General features: G+C 49.1%; 1 protein-coding gene across 1 annotated transcript; it reads right to left on the bottom strand.

Annotated features, from left to right (window-relative positions):
• Positions 1–7,901: 7,901 nt before the first annotated feature.
• DET1 (DET1 partner of COP1 E3 ubiquitin ligase) lies at positions 7,902–21,377 on the bottom strand. The gene is made up of 5 exons (XM_063169863.1): positions 21,127–21,377; positions 19,558–20,678; positions 16,138–16,328; positions 14,332–14,523; positions 7,902–10,595 (listed from the first exon to the last, which is right to left on the bottom strand). The coding sequence occupies exons 2-5, from the start codon at positions 20,638–20,640 to the stop codon at positions 10,406–10,408; spliced, it is 1,656 nt and encodes a 551-aa protein (XP_063025933.1). The 5' UTR covers positions 20,641–20,678; positions 21,127–21,377; the 3' UTR covers positions 7,902–10,405.
• Between the last annotated feature and the right edge of the window lie 439 nt (positions 21,378–21,816).

Raw genomic sequence — 21,816 nt, 5'->3', positions numbered from 1 at the left:
TTCCTGCTGTGTTCCTAGAAGTATTTTGGCTTATTACTTCCTTTCAACTGCCCTCTTCCTCTTACCACCATATGTGGCTCTTATCTAGCCCTCCATGCCATTAGTGTCCTTGTCAGACAGAAGGAGAGCCTGAGATTTCAATCTCCTTGTAGTCATCTGTAGTAAACAACTGCACAGGGTCAGGTCATCTTCCTTCCCTCTTTGTCTCACTGCTCACATTGGGAAACAAGGTATGGGGTAACTCTTTCCTTCCCCCTGGCTCACAGAGGTACGTGTGCCCTAGGAGAGGCAGCTCTCCCTGTTCACAGAGCACCAGCCTGGATCCATTCCTGGTTCCTGGCACAGATCTGTTGCAGTGCTTTGTTTCACCCAAGCTGTACTGACCTGCCACTGCTCTTGGCAAAGAAAGCACCTCACTTTCTAAAGGGGCTGCTGGGATCTTGCCAGGTTTGATGCTTGCAATCTCTTTGGCCCTGCCTTGTGCACCACAAACTGGATTTTCCAGGGTCCTGGGGAAAGCAAGCAGGGGTTAGTAGGCCCAAGGAATAGTGAAATGCTGCCAAGGAGATACAAAGCACTTAAGTCTTGAACTGTACCTCTGTGTATCCACAAGCAGCAGGAGCTTGTTGTGGGTCTGTGATGTATTATCGCTGTCCCAGCTCCATCCAGAATTTCTGCCAAGGAAATCTGTCAGGAGCATTAAGCAGGGAAGGTAAAAGCAGTAACTGACTACAGGATGGATTTGCTGGATGGCAGAGGCACAGTGCCTAGCAAAGGGCACCCCACTGAAATCCCTGCTGCCAGAGAAGCCCTGGCACTATACAACATGCTCTGGGCAAGTATTTCACCTGTAAACATGGTGTATTTCAGAGCAACCAGCAGTTCTGTTGCAAATGCAGAATCTTCCTTTCTATTATTTCTCATTCTGTCATTCCTCTGTAGTTTCTTAAATTGCATAGTTAACTATTTTCTTCCTCTTTAGAGAAAGGGTACCATAGCAACAAGGCAGTGAACCTCCTTCATGGGGCTGAATGGCATACAGCAGGTTTTGAAAGAAATCACTCTGCTTAGAAAAGCCTGTTGAGTTGCATTTGACAGGAGAAAACAAGATTCAGACAAATCTACTTTAGTCCAACTCTCTGAATTTGAAGGGAGGGTAGGTGATCTTAGAGGGAAGTTCCTTGAGCTGTCACAGATTTGACAGTGAGGAAGAGAGGCTCCTCCATAGATGTTTGCCACACTAGGAGAGTTTCCCCCTCACTCCAGAAATACAGCTGCACTAGGCACTTAATATTCTGCTTTTTAAGAAGAAGATAGCCGGCCAACCATGAACTGCCAAGCTGAACTCTCTCAGTGTGCAGTCAGCTGGCTGGGGAAGGGATGTGTGATGTGTTTACAGCAAGGCTGGGCTGGTGTCTGTGCCCAGCACAGCAACCAACCTGACAAAGGAAGGGCACCAGGCTGTGCTAGCAGGTTTGTCTAACACACACAAGGCCAAACACTGCTGTTCTCTACTACAGCCTGTTCATTGCATCAATGCAGAGGTGCCCGAGTCACATGAAGATGGTAGAACAAATTGAAAAGTAAAATTGTGAAGAGATCTGTGGTCCTCCTGGAATTCAGGAAAGAGTATGTGGAAAAAGTGAATTGAGAGTCAGAAAACAACAAGAACAAATCTTCATCTTAAAATCTTACCCACACTTGAAATCAAGGCTGTGTCCTCTGTAAAGGCCACTCCTGGACACTTGGTTTCTGGGTGTTTGTGAAGGTTTTAGGAGGTCTGCCAGTGCATCATCACTGCTTATACAGTGGGAAGCTTTATGTCCCTCCCTGCCCTGCCTGTTTCGACTGACAGTCCCATAGCACCCTCTGTGCTGGACAGAAGAGGCTGATGCTGTTCTCCATGGCTCAGTGGTTGGGATCTGTACAATATGATGCAAATCTTCCAGACCCCCAGCTCCCTGTACTCGGTACAGCTTTATACTGAAATCACATTTCCCATCCGCCTTCTCTCCTGCCCTGATGGAGCACTCCCAAAACCATGTCCTAACTCAGTGCACAGTCTCAGCAGTTTATCCTCAACACATCCTGGGGCTCTGGGGCAGTCAGTGAGGTGAGGGAGCACAGCTGCACAAAGCAAGGGCTGGATGCTCCTTCCTGCACACACTGTACAGTGGAAGAAGGCTTAAAACTCTATTGTGGTTTGTGTTGCAGGGAATTAATAGACACCAATAGTGCTTAACGATTTCCTTACCCTTCAAGTGAAACTATTAATTAAGGGCCTGGTTTTAGTCAGCCACTGGTGTTTACGAGTTCTAATTGCTTTTCTTGGCATCTGGGTGGAAAGCTGTTTTCTACTGGCTCACATTCCTCCTGAGCAGCAATTATTTTATTTGTCAGTAGCATGGCCACAGCATTAGCACTCTCATTAGGGTCATATCCTCTCCCTCTGGGCTTCCCTGTTGCTTTTGGACATTTTGCTCTCCATTCCCTCCTAACTTTTGATTCCCTACATTCAAAGATTACGTTTTTCTGAGAAACAATCATCTCAGAAATTGCTGCTGAGTGCAACGCTTCATCCTGGTTCATCCCTGGCCTTTCCTGGGATTCTGCGTTCCGTTCTAAATAAACATGGACCTCTCTGCGTTGTATCCCTGTAAATCCCTGTGTAAAACACAGAACACTCTCCTGACTTACAGGTCTGCCTCAGGTCTGTTTACCCCTTACTGAGTGCCACACCACCTTGGGGAGTTAGTCTAACTTAGTTACCCTTCCTTTGGACCTGGGATGGCACCTGGTGGCCTGGAAAAATAGCCCTCAGCCATCTCCCTAATAGTGTATTATTCTGCAAAGAGGAATTACTTCCCTATCCCCAGCAACAAGGACCTTCTGCCCAGAGCTGCAGCTTTATCTGCTGAATTGGTGATTTACTATTTCTTCCATGAGCATCTCAGTGACAAGATTCAGGCAGCCAATTTGGATCCCTTTGTGAGATTCAATTAAACCATAAAGTGATGTCAGTGTCCTTTAACAGCTGACTGTACACACAAGCAGGCAAGGAGAAGGGGGAGAAGGGGACAGACCCTGCAGTGCTAATAAACTGTAGCAGCAGGGGTGGCTTAAGGCAGCCTGGCTACAGCTGCTAGAGACATCTGTGCAGGTTTTGCTGGCTTTCCCTCTGCTGTGGGAATACCTGGCTCGAGATGTGCACAAAGAAGGTCACTGAGTAGGTGTTTATAACCCTAAAGCACCCCTGGGAGTTTTGAAGAAGTAACAGTTCAAATCAGGTTATGTTTTTGCACTCAGACTTCAGCAGATAATCACGGTGCTACTTTCATGCCTAGCATCCCCACCCGGCCCCTCTTCCCCTCCAACCTCAGCCCATGACCTCTCAGACCAGAAGGAGATAAAGGGCCCTCGGATTGGATTTCTGCTTTCCCAATGTTCTCCTCTCCCTGAAGAGGCATTAATGGGTACTCATGGCAGTAGGAACTGCTCAGAGGTTTTACTAATGAACAGCATAAGAGCATCCAAGCCCCCACAGGAAGGTGAAGCGGAACTGCAGAGTCCTCTTGGGGAGATGTAGAGGGGAGTCAAGCCTTGATGATATTTGTGTTTTGAAACCACTCACACCTCCTCTGCTGAGTTCTCCAAGCTTCCCCTGCACTAGTGCCACTTGGCAGGGTCCTTAATTTCTCCAGAGTCCATAACCCTCCTCCTGTGCCCACATCTACAGAGAATGGAGGCTGTGCACCTGGACCCAAACATCTCTGCAGCTCTGGAGCCCCAACAGCCATTGTTTGGGAAAGCTGCTTCCAGCAGCAGCCTCACTGCTTGTTTTTCTGAAAAAAAGTAAGCAGAAGGGAGAAAGGATTGGGCACAAGGGGCTCCTCTGCACAGCAGCAGGCCTGGCTTCCCACGCACACAGGGCTCCAGGTAGCAAATAAAACTCGGGGCCCCAGGCAGAATGACATATTTCACCCACCAGTCTCCCATCCTCTGCCCCCTCTGCAGGTCCCAAGGTGAGGGGAAGTAGGACTCATCTCTTCATGCACCAGCCTGCAGGCACAGACCTTGCTCTCCTAATTGCTAGCCAGGCTCTCACACAGACCCTTGGCAAGATCTGGGTGCTGCCTTTCATTTCACTCCTGCCAAATCCACAGAAATAGTAATTTCCTGATCTGCCAGGGTCAAACTGACCAAGAAATGCAAATTACTGAAGACTGGTCAGCCCTGTGGACTTCTTAGTAAGGCTGATGGCTGGAAAGCAGCTTTCTCCAGCACTGGGAGATGCTCTGGGACAATCTGTCCCTGGACATGGCTGTAAAACCAGCCCTGTTTACCAAAATCCATCCAAAGAAGTGATGCTGCCTGGGGAGATCCCTTTCCAAGTGATCCTGCAGCCAAGAGACACACTCACCAAAGGGCCAGTGTAAAACTGGAACAAACCCTGCTTGGCCACAAGCAGCTGCACAGCAGAGCTGCTCTCCCCAGCCCTTATCAGAGCCAGCAGATCAGCACCAACATCACCTTCAAACCTGAGCCCTCTCTGGGGAAGCAGCCGAGGGGGGATTTAAGGGGTAGGAGGCAGGATGAGGAGAGATTAACTCAGACTTTGCTGCCCAAAGCCAGACAGGCTGCACTGCACAATCATGCTGTTGAGATGACATTTGTCTGTCCTATGTTACAGGAGACCCTGCTTAGCTGCCAGTTGCTCCTTTTTCCTTACAAAGAGGGATTTTACAAGCATTAAGTACTAACCAGTCAGGGGTGAACCAGTGACCTACCTACGCTGCTGCAGGTATCAGCACAGATAATCTGGACCTTACCCTGACTTCAGGACCAGCCCCAAAAAAAATAGGGCAGCAGCAATGAAAATTATCCAGCACGGGCAGAGCCAACAGAGCACGTGGGGCAGTGCCAGCGCTTAGGGATGAAGTCCCACACACAGGGACAGTGCCAGCACTGCAGTAACGCACAGGATGTGTGCTCAGCCCTGCAGCTCGGGCCAAGGCTGCCTGCTGCTCGGCACAGAGGCGCTGGTGCCCCTCACCTTTCGGAGCTGGCGTTTGCAGCGCTGTCCCCCGGCGCCGGCGGGCACGGCAAGGCCGTTTCCATGCGGATGGGCCGCTGCTCCCCGTTGCTGTGGCGACGGCGCTGGGCGCCAGCAGGTCGGAGGCGGGAGGGCGAGGATCGAGGATCGTATCTCGGCGGAGCTCGCCAAGGGCACTGGGTACATCTAATCCGGCGCTGCTCCATTTTAGGCCTCCCAGGAGCACCGGGGAGGTATCAAATGACCAGCTCAGCGCAGCGAGCAGGCACTCGCAGGGATGCTGCACACCGCGATTAAAAACAGCCGAAAATCACGTCCAACAGCAGCCGGATGGCCCTGGCAGGGCTTCCCTGCCACCTGCCTGGTTCTCACCCCTCCAAGCCCCTTGAGCAAGTGGTCCCACACATCCCAGCTCCAGCAGCCCCAGGGCTGATGTCAGCATTGCCAGTGCACCCTCATCTGCCCCATCCAGGGTCACCAGTCAGACCCTGGGACAGTGACAGTGCTCAGCCACCCAACTCTCTCTCTACCCTTCTGCCTCCATACCTGATGCTGTTGCAACACACCTGAATAGAGGAAGGATACTGGCAGAGGGAAGGATGAACTTGTGCGAGAGTAGCTTTCAGAGGGACAATTCACTGCCAAAAAGGGGCTCAGGGAGTCCTCTGGGCAAAGCCAGGGCTGCTCTGGACTACGTTTGGCATTTTGCAAAGCTGCTGGGTAGAAGGGAAGAAGACAGCCATGGAAAGTAGAAATAGCATGTTCCTGGCTTTAAAAAGATGGAACTAAAACTAGTTTTGTCATCCACAGAAAATAAACTCTTCCAAAGGAGGAGTTGTCCAATACATACCTGGACAAAGAAGAATGCAGCAAATGCTAGGGCACTGGTAGTGTTATCTAAGGGCCCTGGGCATCCATGAGGCATCCCAGCACATTCCTCCATAACTGTCTTAAACTCATTAGTCAAGTGAGGACCCACATGTTTCCCAGATGCTGCAGCACAGCCCTGAGTAGCAGGAACCAAGGGCAATGTGTCACTTTCCAGTTCTCCTCACATACAAGACCACAGCAGTTGGCCATGAAATACCAGTTTCCACATTGCTAGTTTAAAACTGTATTTTTTTTCTGGTAAAATAATCCATTTTTTATGGATTATTTTACCAGAAAAGCTTTTATAACCATGTAATAATTCAAGAAAGCACAAGATTCAGGCACATCAAGGACACAGGCTCTGAAACTTGCATAGCAAGGATGAAGCAAACCCAAAAAATCCTGTTCAATTGTCCATAGGACATCAATTTTCTCTGCAGCATCAGTACCTATCTGATAAAGGCTCCCAGAAGGACAACAGCTGTGAGAGAGCCACATATCTCATTGCTATGCCTTCACCATCTCTCTGCCCACAGCCCTGAGAGATCCTTGCAGGAAAAGCTGGCAGAAAAGCAGCAAGACAGATCATAAAGAAGAAAAACAAAGGGATTTCTTAAAGCATCAGAAATCTGATTCTTCTAGCTGGGTCAAAATGACCAAGGGAAGAGCTTAATAGATGCAGCACCTGAGCAAAAGGAAGGTCCTTTCAGTACACACAGGCAGCTAAATCAGGGCCATAAGCAGTGGAAAGTTAATTGATAGGAGTCTTTAGTAGGGACACATCTTAAACCTATCCATACATTTGATTCTAATGGGATTTCTGTGTCTTGCTGTCTAATGTATTTTATACAAGAAATAATGCAGCTGTCCTGCTTTCACTACTTTTATTTTCTTAAAGCAAAGGCAGCAGAAGAAGTAACAAAAGATGGGATTTTGCTGCCAGTCAAACACAGTTTCCAGCTCAAGCATCTCCTCCTCACTTAGTGCCTATCTGAAAAGCCATGGGCTCAAGAGCTTTCTGGTGTGCTCAAGGCCTGCACAGGAAAGCATCGGAGAAATGGAGGAAAGGTTCAAAGGAAAATCACTTTCATGCTCAAGATGCAGATGGTTAGGAGAACTAACACAAACAGGGATGCTGCAGAGTTCTCAGCCAGATTGCAAAGAGGCAGGGAGCAGCACATCGACAACCAGAGTGCCTCAGCACGATCCAAAGGCAGCGGCCAGGCTGTTCTGCCAAGCAAGGTGTGTTCAACTTTGTGCTGGTTGGGCTGGGGCAGCTACAGAGGATGGAGCCCTGCTTTCCTGGACTTGGCTAAACACCTGCCAGACCATGTGAAGTGGGAATTAATTCCTTGTTTTGCTTTGCTTGCATGTGGCTTTTGCTTTACCCATTAATCAGTGTTTATCTCAACCCACAAGTCTTCTCACTTTTCTCACCATTGAGGGAGTGAGCAAGTGGCTCTGTGGGGCTGAGCTGCCAGCTGGGGTTAAACCACAACAAGCTTTCAACCCTTGATCATGCAGAAAATGTCCAAAAGATTAGATAAATGCTGCAAATGGAATAAAGGAAGAGTCCCTGAGTACCAGCTGGGCTAGTAATAATATGCAAAGGGAAAAATGTAACCAAGAATTCCTCTCCCAGCATTAGTTCATGTAGACAAGAATTTGAGAAACCTGCAGGAACTACAGAAATGCCTCAGGGGGGAACATTCTTAAGGACACTTGTACTCTAAGTGCCAGGAAGAGGCAGCAAGCTCCCATGGGATATGTCTCCACAGTCCAAGGCCCTGCCATCTCTTCTTAGCAAAGGAATTCCCATCTATATCATTCAAATTTTTGGAAGACAAAGACAATAAATCAGACTTTTAAAGCAAATTCTGTTTATTCTGGTTTTGTCTTGTGTTGCTAACAAATTTTGCCCTAACCTAGGAAAAATATCAGATAGAAAATATCTCCCCTTTTCTCCCACCCTCCCCACCACACACACTTTTTGTTTCTTAAATAAAAGCATCAAAATTTCAAGCATGAGAGACTTTTCTTTCCATACATTTCTGTAACAAAATTAACTCTGTTGTTGATATAAAATGCAGCAGCCAAGACCACAGGATCTGCTATGCTACTCCAAGGCAATTAGTACCCAGTATGATCAGTTTGTCTGCAAACATAATAAGAAAATACTTAGCACTTATCCAGCACTTTTTATCCATGAATCTCTAAGTGTTTTATAAAAGCTGAAAATATGTTTTTGGCCTCATTTACGGAGAAGAAAACACCAGCTGGAGAAGGAAGAGATTTGCCCCCAGCCTCAGAATTTAATAGCAGAGCTAAGAACAGATCTCTTTCTCAGCCCCAAGTCCAACAATCCATGCCACACTCTCTGCTTCACACAGGGAAGCCTGAATTTGGCAAAAGCCCCTACTACAGAAATGCTGAAGTTTATGTTTTTTGCCACTGAAAAAAGAGTCTCAATGGAGATCTGACAGCTAATTTAGTAAGCACTGACTTCCTGAGGCTGTGACACCAAGGAGTAAACAGAGTCTCAGATGGAGCAGCTGGAAGCTTAGGGGGGAAAAAAAGTCTCATACTGAAGTGTGAACAGCTGTGAGAGTGGTGCAGAGGGAGGCAAATCCATGATCTACAGTGTGCAAACCATTCTCCACTTGGAGCTTTAATTGAATGTTTGAGGAACAGATCACAAGATAAAACCCTAAAACCTTGACAAATAGTGTCATTAGATGAGAGGAACCTGCAGCTAAAGCACTGACACCTCCTCTGTTAGCAGTCTCCTGACCCGCCGGCACTCCTGACAGACCTGAGACACCAACAGTGCAAACACCAGGAAAAGAGCAGTGAAATGCAATGTCTTGCCTAGAAATAATGTTTAGCAAGGCCAGGAGAGAAGTACAGTGAGAGGCAGAGAGCGAAGGCTGATCCAAGGACCTCGGGACACCCTTAACTTTGAGGCCCACCACTCATACCATGAGCAGGCACCCACACAGCTCTTCTCCAGTGCATCACCAGCAAAACTTAATGCATGACTCCAACACTCCTCTTCACAGGCATGTGGCCACAACACATCTCCCACAGCTCATTTTGGTCCAATTGAGACACCCACAGGGTCCTTTAACGGAGAGGGTCTCCTGTGTATTAGCACCAATTTTCTATTGCCCCCACTGTACCTCCTAAAGGAATGGGACAAGAACAGGCTCCAGCTTCTGATGGAGCACATGGTGATGCTGGGATGGTTGTGCTGCCTGGCAGCAGTCATAAACCAGCCCTCATGTAAAAACCCCCCAAATGCTGGCCTACAACCAAAAACTCCATTTTTAAGAGACAAGGGTAGGCCAGCATCCTCACCAGCCCACAGTGGCAGGTAATTACACACAGGAGCTTAATTTATCAGCAGCACAAACACTGCCATGGTCCAGCCAACACTGCCACGCTGGCCAGCTGTGCTCTGAAGCCTGGAAACAGCATCTGGGTTCTCACAGAGAACAGTGTATCAAACAGACAGAGGTAAGCAACCTAAGTCAACAAGTTCATCTCCAGACTGCCCACCCACAGCAGTGAACATGAATTCAGGTCTCCATCCTTCTTCCTGGGAAAACCCCACTCATTTTCTACACTGGTACTCCCAACACACAGGAGGGTGCCAGCAGCTGGGTGTCCCTCTTCTCAGCAGCAGAACTTGCAGATGGCCGTGAGGATTAACCCCCATGCTGCAGAAGAGTCCTTCTGACATGACCAAGGAGCTGCTGCTGTTCCCCAGACACCCATCTTCCTCCTGCACCCACTTTCTCATGCTTTGCAGACAGAACCAGCTGCCCTGGCCTGCTGGTGTAACACCACCTCTCACTCAGGAGCTTTTACTAAGGCACAAAGATTAAGTGACTTGCATAAGGGTCAGGAACACACCTCATGTCTCTCAACTGTAGTGATTTCTCACACCTTTTTTTTTCCTGACCTCTTGCATATTAAAATGACATGAGCAGATTGTGTGGATGAGAGCAGGATCTCATTTCCCAAGCAATTCTGAAGATACAAACAGGGGTAGCTGTATCCAAGCCCTCCCCATGGCTCCCATCCCTTCCCTCTGTGACAGGTCACCTGTCCAACACGATAGGAGAGCACCAGAGCAGAAGGGAGTGCTCCACAAGTGTGATGCAAAGCTCCATCTCTGCCATCCTAAGACCCACAGCAGGATAGAAAACAGAGGAAAGGAACCTCAGCTACACTTTGTTCATCAACAGGAGCAGGGAAGGACAGTGGGGGGATCTCTGCAGCACAAAGAGGGTCAGAAGAAGCCCCCCCACTCCCATAACTGGGGTGCATCAGCTGATCCACGGCTGAGAGCCCTGGTGGGAGCTCCCAGTTGAGGTTTCTTTCCATGAGCGATGGTTTGGTTTCCCAGAAGGTGTGAGTGCCTGCCTTTGGGGCACCAGTGGCAGGGGCCCAGCAGCAAGGAGAGCACCCTGAGTCCCTCTAGGTGCAGCTGTGCCTCATGTGGAAGTTGACCACGTACTCGGCGTTGGTGCGCTGCACCGAGATGGCAAAGGGCTCGAAGGGGTGGAAGGTGAAGGCCACCAGGCGCCGCACCGTGTGATTGATGGGGCGCCCCAGGAGCCCCGCCTGGATCTCGAACTTCAGCAGGCCAGAGTCACGGGCGTAAAATCTGAAAGGAAGAGAAAGTCAATCAGGGCTGTTCCCCGCTATTGACTTTGCCATCTGGGCTCTTTGCATGCAGAGACAAGTTGGAGCGCTGGTGCTCCCTGAGGAGCAGAAGGTCCTTAGCTGGGTGCCTGGCTCTTGGCTTCGCAGGGAAGTCCCTCTCAGGGCAGTTGTTTTCCACTGTCTAGAAAAACATCACTTCTGATTTATTATTAGCAATGAGAGAACTCTGCCTGTCACTTTGGTGGACAAAGCTGACTTCACAAGAGGGAGTCAGTTTGGTTCAGGCCCCACCTGTGCTGGCTCTCCATCCTCTCTTAATGCAAGCTGCTCCCTTGATCCCCAAGGCAGATACACTGTACAGAACTGAACTCCCTTCCCTTAGCAATGCCCTTCAGAGTGTCAGGCCACCCTTTCCTCCCCGTGGTACTGCCAGTGAAGGCTTTACACTGCTGTCCTTGTGCCTGTTCAGTGAAGGAAGTCGCTGCAATCCTGCTCAAGGGTGCCATGTTGTAGTGTATAGCTCAAGCAAGGTTTTGCAATTCCTTTCAGATTGCCACCAATAAAGCATTAATGAGACAGGCTGTGCAGGAGGTACCTGATGAATTGGATTCAATAACTACTGCAAGGACAGAGGTCAAGGAAAGCTTTATGACCTGCTGCTGTCACCCACACACCTGCCTGTGGGTCAAGCACATATGCATCTCCTGCCTGTGGGTCAAGCACATATGCTCTCCAGGTGAGCTCTGGAACACAGCTCCAGCACAGAGGGAACATTTTCAGGGGGATGAGACAAACAGCTCTGAAAAGACAGGTGAGTCCAGAGTCTTTGCTTCTTGACCCTCCCCTGCACACTCTGTGTAACTGACATAAGCCCAGATAACACCACTGTCCACTGCTGCTGTCAGAACACAGGACTCTCTGTGGGGATCCAACCCTCCCCAAGATTTTGGAGAAGGCTTCTGGGATGTAGTGGTGGAGGATGCTGGATGTGGTACCTTCACCAAGTAGCTGGGCTCTAACTCAAGTCCTTCCCCTGAAGGTCTCTGTTTGTCAGACCATTTTCATTAGACCTCTTCCAACTTCAGGCACAGAATTGCCATTATGCCTCCCAGCTGTTTTCTTTTCCACCAACACTTAGTGCATGCGGGTATTTTGCATTTTCCTCCGATTTTAACTCCAAGAATGCTTTTAATGTCTGAGCACATCTCCCCCCCGCCAGCAACACGATGCACTCAGCTCTCAGCCTGGAAGAATGGATGATGACAGATACCAGCGATGCTGTTTCAGGAGCAGACATACTCCACATTTTAACAACACAGCCTATTGAGAACCTCATGTTCTTCCTGGAGGGCCACTCTCCTCTCCCTTCCTCTGAATCAAAGTGCCAGCCAGCCCTGCCTGAAAATTGCACACAAGAACCCAGCAAGAGAGTCACAATCTTGGTATTTGGCTTTTCAAAAAGCCCTTTTCCTCCTACACAAGGCTGGGTATGCAGAGGGTCATTCTTTAAATAAAGCACAGTCCCCCATCTGTTCCTCTCTCCCCCAATTCACAACAATTTACTACTCAAGATGAAGCTCCCTGTAATCTTAAAAGATGTGCTCAGTTTGGTATTTTTAAATGTATTTTTAAAAGCGCTCTGCAATCAGAGGCCATTTCCATGGGCTCTCATTCTGGGGATAAATTAGGCACTGCAATATAAAATTGTGTGTCAACAGAAACAGCAAGACCAGCCTTTTCAAACTGTAGGAAAATGGAAGATTTATCTGCAGACCAATTCTTTGGTTAAATGGCTCCTTATTAGCCATCTAGATGGATTTTAGAGATCCCCTGCTATAGGTAGAGCTGTGTTAGAGCCTCTTCCCTCAAGTGCCATCATTTCACCCATTGAATATCTCTTCAGGCCTCCTGAAAAGAGACTGGAAGATGGTGGTGATGGGGAACCTAAAGTCCTTCCCACCTAACAGCAAACAACCACTGGTCCCTTAAGGAGGCAGAATTGAACCTTCTGGGATGCAGACAAGCACTAAAAAAAGAACGCAGTGCACAGAAATATTGAATTGATGTGGAAAAGGTCTGGAAGCTTTCCTAGCTCACACATCGTGCCAGGAAACTGCACACAGATTATAACAACCTTAGCTACTGAAGGGTTTTCCATTCCAGACAATTACAGGACTTACATTACAAATCCTGTGGTCCCTCATTTCCAAGCCCTCTAACCCCAACAGGCAGCTGGCATTATTTTATTAATCCCTTTGTTTTGCACGTGAGAACCACAGCAGCACTATTTCAGCTACTGAATGGTTAAAGTTAGCGCCTCATCTTCTGCTTACTTTCCAAAAAACCAGGAGCCCCACTGCTCCGAGGCTCTATTCAAGTCCTAATTGACTCTGCACAGCTTTGAGCTTTAAAAGCTCTGGCTCTGAAACGCTGGTTTGCTCAGGGGAGGGAGGGAAGGTGGCACTTGGCTTTGTTTACTACAAAGACTCCACCGCAGCACATGACTGCGGTTCTGCTGCCTTTTGTCCGCGGGAGCCCTGCGCAGGTTGGCGCTGGCAGACAACTGCCACCCTGCAAGTCTTCCCAACATCAAGCATGACAAGGGGGAAAAGGGCAGGCTTTCTTTGCAGATAACATGGAAGCTGGAGATCAAACCAAATCATACAGGCAGAAGAATCAATTAAATATACATAATTTGGGAATTGAGAGCGCAGGAATAATCAGAAGTTCCCCGCCACCTGAGTCAGGGCCAGGGGAGATATGAAACCACTTTTTGAGAATGCGTTGATGAAAATAAAGTTGGGAAGCAGTCCAGAATGATCTCCCTAGGCTGCCTGAGCCCCCAACATGTGTGCAGTCACTAAACAAAGCACTCAGGCACTGAAGGCTCTCTTTGTTTTCAGAGCATAGGTTTGCTTCTGCAGTACTAGGAGCAGAAATACTATTCTGCCTGGGTAACTCAGGCTCTTTGAGCCTGTCAAGCAGGAGACGTTGGATTTTTTAACCACTTCCTCTTGCAGCCATGGCTGCAGCCAACAAAAAGAAATAAATAGTCCTGATATTTCTTTAAGAAGCGTTGCAAACCTCCTTATTCTCAAGCTCAGACTTACTCCCTCTGCCAGCATTGGAGACTCAGACAGAAGAGGCACAGAATGGCCCTGGCACCTGGCTAAAATTCCTACTACAGACAGAAATTCCCTACAGATCACGGAGAGAAGGGAGTATGACAAGGAGTACAGCTCCCATGGTGAGAACAGTAAACAAGGGAAGTCTGAAAACAGCTCAATCAATACCACAGGCTTTCTGAGTAACACCTAGCCCAGATACTATTTTATTCACAGGACAAACCAGACAATCCTTGCCAACTAAACCCACATGCTCAGAGAGGATCTTTCCAGCATAGGAAAGCAAACATCAGAGCTGTATCACTCTGCAACCCAAACACTACGGCAGCACTGCAAGAAGAGGAGGAGGAACAAGACCATTCATATGGAAAAGGCTGAGACTTCACCACCCAAACCCTCCCCAGAGCAGAGCAGCTCAGCAAGGAAACATGAAGAGCCCTCCCACACATCCCCATTACTGTAAAGGACAGAGGCCAAGTTTTGTGAAATAAATCCCCGGGTGAAAGGATTTCCTAAGAGAAAGGCTTTCATCTATTCCCTATTCTGCACACTTGATGCCACAAGGCAGAGGTGATTTACAGTGACTCTCTCCTCACATACAGCTCCCCATACCTTATGGGGTGATCACCACAGGTCTTGGGCCGCTCCATGACTGACACCCACTTGTCATCATAGCTGAAGAGGGACAGGTCGAGGTAGGGGCTGCCGCTGTAGGACTGGGCGCTGATGGGGAGCTGCCCCAGCAGGCGCCGCACGGCCTCCGTGTGCCCTCCGTACTTGGCGTTCACAATCGTGTCCTTGAACCTGCAGCAAAGCAAGAGACACCTCCTTTTCACAAAGGCCACAGCTGAACAGCACATCTTAAACAAAGCAAGCAGGAAAACTGACAGGGAGAGAAAACAGCTGCGGTGTAGGAACTAAAGCGGCTCGTTTGCAAAGATGTATCACCGTGATTCAAACATCAACCAGTTCTGCTAACCTTTTCATCCTCCCTTATCATTACTGTCTCACTCACAATGTCCAGAGTGACAGAAGGAGAAGAATGTGCCTACCCACAACGTCTGGACCCAGCTGCTCTGCAGTACAGGAAATGAACAGGATCAGAAACAGGGAGAGATGGATTAGCAGCTGATCAGTCAATCCAAGTTTTACCACAAAGCCTGGAAACAGCATGAGCAAAAGCCAGGGGGCTTTCACAGTAACAGTTGAGGCCTTAATGTTGACTTGACAATCCTCCTCTCTCCACCCATTGTTTGAAATGCATAAAGGGAGAAACCTTAGATGAAGAAGAACCTTGATGAGGAGCATAAAGCTCTCCAGAAACTACAGTGAGCTGAAAGTTCTTCCTGGTGGAGAAATTAACACAGGCTGGATTTCTCTTTCCAAGAAAAATTTGAAACTTTACATGTACAAAAACAGTCAGATCATCTGCAGGGACAATAAGGAGGGTAAACAGCCAGAAGCCAGCTCACTGTGGACTATGCTCTATGGTACTTTGCTGTAGAATTTACAACACTCCTGTTACAGGCCCTTGTAGCAAGGGGAGGAAAATACTCTCCTATCTACTCTAACAAAAGGCTGAAGTTGTTCTTCGTGAGTCTTCAGTGAGTCCTCTCATTGTCTCTCCCATTAAGCATTATAGATTTCCTGACAGGTTTCTCAAGAAAGTTACAGACATAGTCAATTTCGTCAGACTTATGTGACATCAGCCTAAAGTCAACAGAAGCTTGATGCCCATAAGTGGATGGCAAGTACTTTGGATTATGAGAAACAAGCCACTGGAAGAAAAAAACACCTGAGTCACAACAAAATTTTCCTAGAGAAATAACACACTCTGCCTCATTAAAACCACATCTGACTGTTAAGACATATTCTAGAAACCCAGGTTATTTTGGTATTTTGTTCAGCTTTCACAACAGATCTAAGCAGATGAGTTTCCCTTCTCCTAGTACAGTGATGACAACCACGAGCTGGTGACTGATGTTGAGGAAATGCTACAGAAAAGAGTTTGGTACATGCTAAATTCAGAGAATGTCACTTGGCAAAATACACACAACTGGATCATGCCAGCATCTTGACAAATCCTATCTTCAGGGACCAAAGTTACTGGGCAGTAACACTTTAATAACCTCCAAAAGAGTTACTGCTCAAGGAGAGACAGAAACATCTTTCTCTCAAAATTCCCTTCCTTTCTTCTAAGCAGCAGTTTGCAACTGCTTTGCTCCTTCCCCTAACAAGGTAAATGCTGTGGAATATAAAATCACATGCATCAGGCTGCAAGAATGAACCATGTATAGTCCACCTGGCAAAGGGGGCCAAAGGAACTGGTTTTCTCAGGGTTGGTATTTGATACTGGCCTTCAGCAGACGGGGCTGAGCGAGTGTCATTACGGAATAAAGCATGCTCCGAATGGCTCACCGGCGCTGGATCTGCCTCGCAAAGTTGTTGCTGGAAGCTGAGCAGGGGAACTGGACTGCCTCACTGTGCAGGGTGGCATTCCTGAAGAGGTCACAGAAGTTCTCAAACAGCTCCAGCAGCTCATCAGATGTGTTCTCAAACACGGCAATGACCTCCGTGGTCACCATGTTGTACACGACGAAGAACGAGGGCTGGCGAGAGAGGCAGAGGTTACCCAGGGGAGCACAGCTGGGGAAGCTGTCCCTTCCTTCTCCCCACATCACACCACAGACCCTATCCAAATTTCTCCACAGCACAGGAGAATCCTACATCCTCACACTAATCCATTCTCCTACTGGAATGCCTCAACATGTACCCAATTATCCACCTCTCAGCTGTGATTATTTAAGAAAACTTAATGGGCTTCCAATTTTTCAACTCGAACTAGATGAAACCGTATTGTTTTCTCTACTTCTCTGTCCTCCACCAAACCCAAAACACTTACTCAAGTGCCAAATTTAATCTTCAATCCTGCTGAAAAAATTACTTCAGATCCAATGCTAGCTTAAATTATTTTTACCTCTGCATAGATATATTAGTTTTTTCCCCTTCTTAATATCTGCATCACACAGAGATGAGCCTTTTTATCTACTGTGCACTACATCACTGCCCAAAAAAGCTCTGCCCTCCAGGTACCCTGCCAACACAGAAATGAAAATCTGAAAGATATTGATGACTTCTTAATGCTGACATTCTCCTGCAAGATGGCCCTTGTACCATGCTGTGGACTGGCAATGGCAATGAATCCTGGCATGAATGAGCAAGAAATTGGGAAAAAAGGTGACATTGTGTCAGCACAGCTACAGCAAAGGCAGATGACATTCCCATCCCATTGGGAAAGGGCATATTTAATTCTTGGTCATTAAAAGTAGCTTTCATTAGAGACAGAAGTGCTGGCACCTCAAAGTAAGAACCTGTCCCCACTTCAAAGGGAACGAATTCCCATGGCATCTGATAAAATCTTCTGTCAATAAAGGCAATTCCTAAATGCTTCACCTCCTGCTCCCAAACAATGCTCAGGGATGATGGCAGGCACTCTGCCCACCCCACCCACCTGCAAATATCACAAGGTTTGTTTGTTTTACAGCCCCAAAATAAACTATGATAATACAATCCAGCCCTCACATGTCCAAACGAAACACACAGGATGAGGTTACTCACTAGACTACTGCCTGAGGAAAGGGAAGCCCTTCTGAAAGAAAAGGTTGGAGCAGAGAGAAAATAAGAGAAGACAGCAGAAGGAAAAACTATTTTAATCATTAAGGACTGCAGGGAGTATCCTCCAACTTCTTTATTTAAAGTTTCTTTGCCAGGTTAACATAGAGACACATCTACAGGATGTCCCTGAGCGGGGAAACCCTCACTGCTTTTGCAGCACCTCTAACACCACCAAAACATCATCACAGCATGGGAGGCAGCAGCTGAGTGCCACAAAAACCATACAGCAGTGCTGACAAGCCTACCAACACAAGCCTACAACAGCAACAAACCCCCAAGCTACCTATGCAGAGCACACTCTTAAAGATCTCAAAGGACAGTGCAGACCAGACAAAAACCACACAACCCACAACCATGAACAGCAACTCCTCAACCTTCTTGGCAGAGAAGCCAGAGGGGAGAAAGGATCCTGAAATTGGATGAAACCTTGTGCTTCTTGTCTGACAGACTGAAGAAAAATGGGAGCTGTAGTTATTTTGTGAGCCAAGTTTTACTCAGGAAGCCCTAACACAATGCCTATCTTCAGACAGGTCTGTGGAGACTGCTCCACATCTGGAATTATCTCTGGAAGAAGTGAGAAATGAGGCACTTTTCTTCCCCCAGCACAAAACCCAGCGCCTGAGGCACACTGCGAACAAACCACAAACTGCATCTTAAAGTAACCCTGGGGTGAAGAGAGTGGAGAGCTCCCTGCAGCAAACCAGGCACTAAACCCTACTAACCACAGCAGAGTGCAGAGCTGAGCCAGCCACAAACATTTACATCAGGGCCAGGAGCTCATTCCAGACACCAGCAACGAGCAGAACCCTGCAGGGCACTTCCACAGAGCCTTCGTATTTCTGAGACAGACATTCAGCTTTACACCAATGGGCAACATGGATTAGATAAAGCCTTACCCATTTCCTCCCAAAGCAACTCCCCCAAACAAACACCACAGAAAAGGAAAATAAAACAAAACAAAACAGAGACATCTCCCAGGAATAACCAGACAAAGGCAACACAGAAAAGCTACTGTTTATTTCTTCTAGGACCGAAGTCCTGGCAAAGATGTGGGGAAGAGAAATGTATGAGGGAAAAAAAACCTCTGGGGAACAACCAGACCTACATGCTGCACTGGAGATTTATCACAAATTCTTGCTAAATACTTTCAACAGAATAAAACCAAGCTGATTAAAGGAATAAAAATTAGCTAAATAAAATCCCTTAGTTTCACAGGGCTCAAAACGTGACCAACCACTCTAAAAGCAGTAAAAAGAGATGATCAACGTGCAGGGTTGTGAAACATCTGGAGGGACCCAGCACTGACTGAGCTACATTTGCTCTAATTCCACTTCTTTAGTAATAAATTGAAAAGAGAAGCAATTGGCCCATTAGCCTGATCTAAAAGCTGCTACTCCAATTTGGAGAGATCATAAATACTACCTCTTACTGGAGCTTGAAAGACTAAGTACGTAGGCAGAACAGAAATGGTAATTGTACCAGGGAAAATGAAGACTATTATATTTGAAAAACATGCTTGAAGATACATGAGAAAAAGGAGAGACTACCTCTACAATTTAAATGGAGTATATAAAATATCAGCTAAAATTAAATTCATTTGGGGATTTGGGGAAGGAAAGAGGATTGAGCATCTGTGAGCATGGGAACAATCCTTGGAGAAAGGAACTTGCTAACACATCAGATCTTTCTCATTTTGCAGGTGAGAAGGAAGGAAGCAAAGAAATTAAGAAAACAGAAGATACAGAAGTTATTCAACACCAGAGGCATTAAAAAAGACTCAGGTACTAGGGATCCTAAATAACCTTTGCAGGCTCATTAAGGAACAGCTCACAGCATTGTAATGCTTGAGCACTTGTCCCAAAGCAAAGAGCAGCCTGAAGAGGGAGGCAGAAATTAAGAAAACAGAAGATACAGAAGTTATTCAATATCAGAGGCATCAAAAAAGACTCAAAAAGGTACTAGGCATCCTAAATAACATTTGCAGACTCATTAAGGAACAGCTCACAGCATTGTAATGCTTGAGCACTTGTCCCAAAGCAATGAGAAGCCCGAAGAGGGAGGCAGTATCTGAGCCACCTGGTCTAGTGCACCCCTAGCAAGGCAGTGGGAATTAGATGATGTTTAAGGCCCCTTCCAACCCCAAACCACTGTGTGATTCTGTACCTGGGAAGGATCTGTCACCCGCAGCGTGACCACGTCCTCGCTGGTGTATTTGATAAACAGATGGTTCTCATCCAAGAGCTGCATCTTCCACATGCGGAGCTGCCTCAGCTGGTCAAAGTACTGGAAGAATCTTCTCTTTGCTATAGCACTCCCATCCTGCTCGGCCCTTCTCCACAGGTACACCAGCAGCCTGTGCTTCAGGGAGTTGATGAAGGGCTCCTTGTAGGGGTTGGCCATTCCCGTCTGCGTGTCCCGCTGCACCTCGGGGTACACGGCCGACAGGGTCAGCAGATCGTCCTCGTAGCAGAAGCGGCCGATGGTCCTCACGTCGATGAACGTCCCCTCGGGCGTCACCTGGAAGACGTGGATGGTCTGCTGCTGCACGGAGAGGATGGCCAGGATGTTCTTGTACAGGTAGAGCCCCTGGTTGTGCGACAGGATGACCTTGTCGCACTTGAAGGCGCGCGTGTCGCACAGCCGGCCCGTGTGCAGGTCGATGATGTGCAGGGAGTAGTCCTCAAGCGGGGAGCGCGGGTTGGGCGTCACGGACTCGCTGTTGCGGTACACCTCGAAGAAGGGCGGGTGCGGCTCCTCGGGCAGGTAGGCGGCCGAGCCCACGATGACGTAGCGGCAGTCGTCCGTGAACAGGCTGCACTCGCGGTTCAGGTGCTCCCCGTTGGAGGCCACGTTGGTGATGTGCAGCAGCACGAAGAAGCGCTCGAAGAGCCGCCCGCGGATGTTGACGGACCTCTGGTCGTTGCCGTTGGCCAGGATCTCCCCCTCGTAGCCCTGCAGCAGGTCCTCGGCCGCCTGGCAGCCCTGGTACTCGTAGATCTCCAGCGAGGTCTGGTCCGAGGAGAAGGCGATGAAGTAGCGGCCGTCGGGGGAGAACTTGCGCAGGAAGCAGGGCGGCTTCTCCACGTTGACCACGGTGAAGTTGGGGAAGACGTTCTGGTGGAAGACGCGCACCTGGTGCCAGTGGGTGCCCGCCTTGCCCGAGCTGATGCGGCGCCGCTCCAGGCGGTGGATGATGTTCTGGTTCTGGATGCGCCGGGGCCTGATGGTGGGCGCCTCATGGTCCATGGTCAGAGCTCTACTTCATCTTCATCTTCATCTTCATCCTGCGGGGACAGCACACGTGCCCTGGGACCGGCACAGAATTCAGGGAACGGGGAACCCACGGACCCACAGCGCCCGACAGAGGGGGTTCGTAAAACAGGACAGAGGGAGGGGGGGGAATAACACAGGAGGGACACGGAGAGCAGGGGAGGGACTGGGAGAAAGATCTCAGTGCGAGGCACCAGGAAAACAGTCCAGAGATGCCTCCAAGGCAGTCCTGCCTGCTGAACAGACACAACGGGGAACAAGGAGGGAGCCAGGAAAGGGCACAGGCACAGCTGGACACCACAGGAATAGCAGGAGCCTCCATACACCGGGAAGGGAGCCCAGGAAGCCAGGGATAAATGCAGACATGACAAGCAGCAGGCACAGGGCATAGCTTGGGAAGAACGGAGGAAGCTGCGGGCGAAGGGGCACAGGAAGGATCACCCGCGATGTGTCCGGGCCCACCTGCCGAGAGGGAAGCGAGGAGCTCCGGTCCCCTGGGCTGAGGAGGGACTGAGCTCCAGGGAAGCCCGGGGGCAGCTGAGGGCCCCCCCGCCAGGGGTATTGGGGATCTCCCGCCGGCCCGAGGGGCAAAGGGACACGGGGGACTGGGGGCCGCGGTGGTCTCCGCGCCGGTGTGGGACCGGGGAGAGGTGTCGGCCGCGCTCACCGCTGGGGCCGCGCCAGGTCCCGTTCATGCCATGGCCGCCGCCATCTTTCCGCCACGGCACAGCGGCGGGGGGCGGCACCGCACTTCCGCTTCGGGCCCCCGCCCCAGAGAGATGGGGCCTGCCGGGCCAGAGTGCCGCGAGCGGCTGGAGCGTCCCCTGGCGGCGGGGAGGACCCTGCACCGGGCACCCGCCGCCTGTCCTGAGCCACAGCGCCCTCAAACTCATCCTGCATCCATCCTGAACCCCAAAACCCATCCTGCACCCACCCTGACCCCTCTGCACCCCAAAACCCATCCTGCATCCACCCTGAGCCACAGCATCTCAAAACCCATGCTGGACCACAGCACCCCAAAACCCATCCTGCACCCATCCTGAACCCATCCTGAACCCCCACCACCCACCCTCCCACCCCAGCACCCCAGAACCCATCCTGCACCTACCCTGTACCCCAGCACCCCTCCTGGATCCCCAGCATCCATTTTCC

The sequence above is a fragment of the Melospiza melodia genome, chromosome 15 (assembly GCF_035770615.1).
Source record: "Melospiza melodia melodia isolate bMelMel2 chromosome 15, bMelMel2.pri, whole genome shotgun sequence".
Lineage (NCBI taxonomy): Eukaryota > Metazoa > Chordata > Aves > Passeriformes > Passerellidae > Melospiza > Melospiza melodia.
The sequence above is the reverse complement of the archived record's forward strand: the minus strand, read 5'-3'. Positions and strand labels throughout refer to the sequence as shown.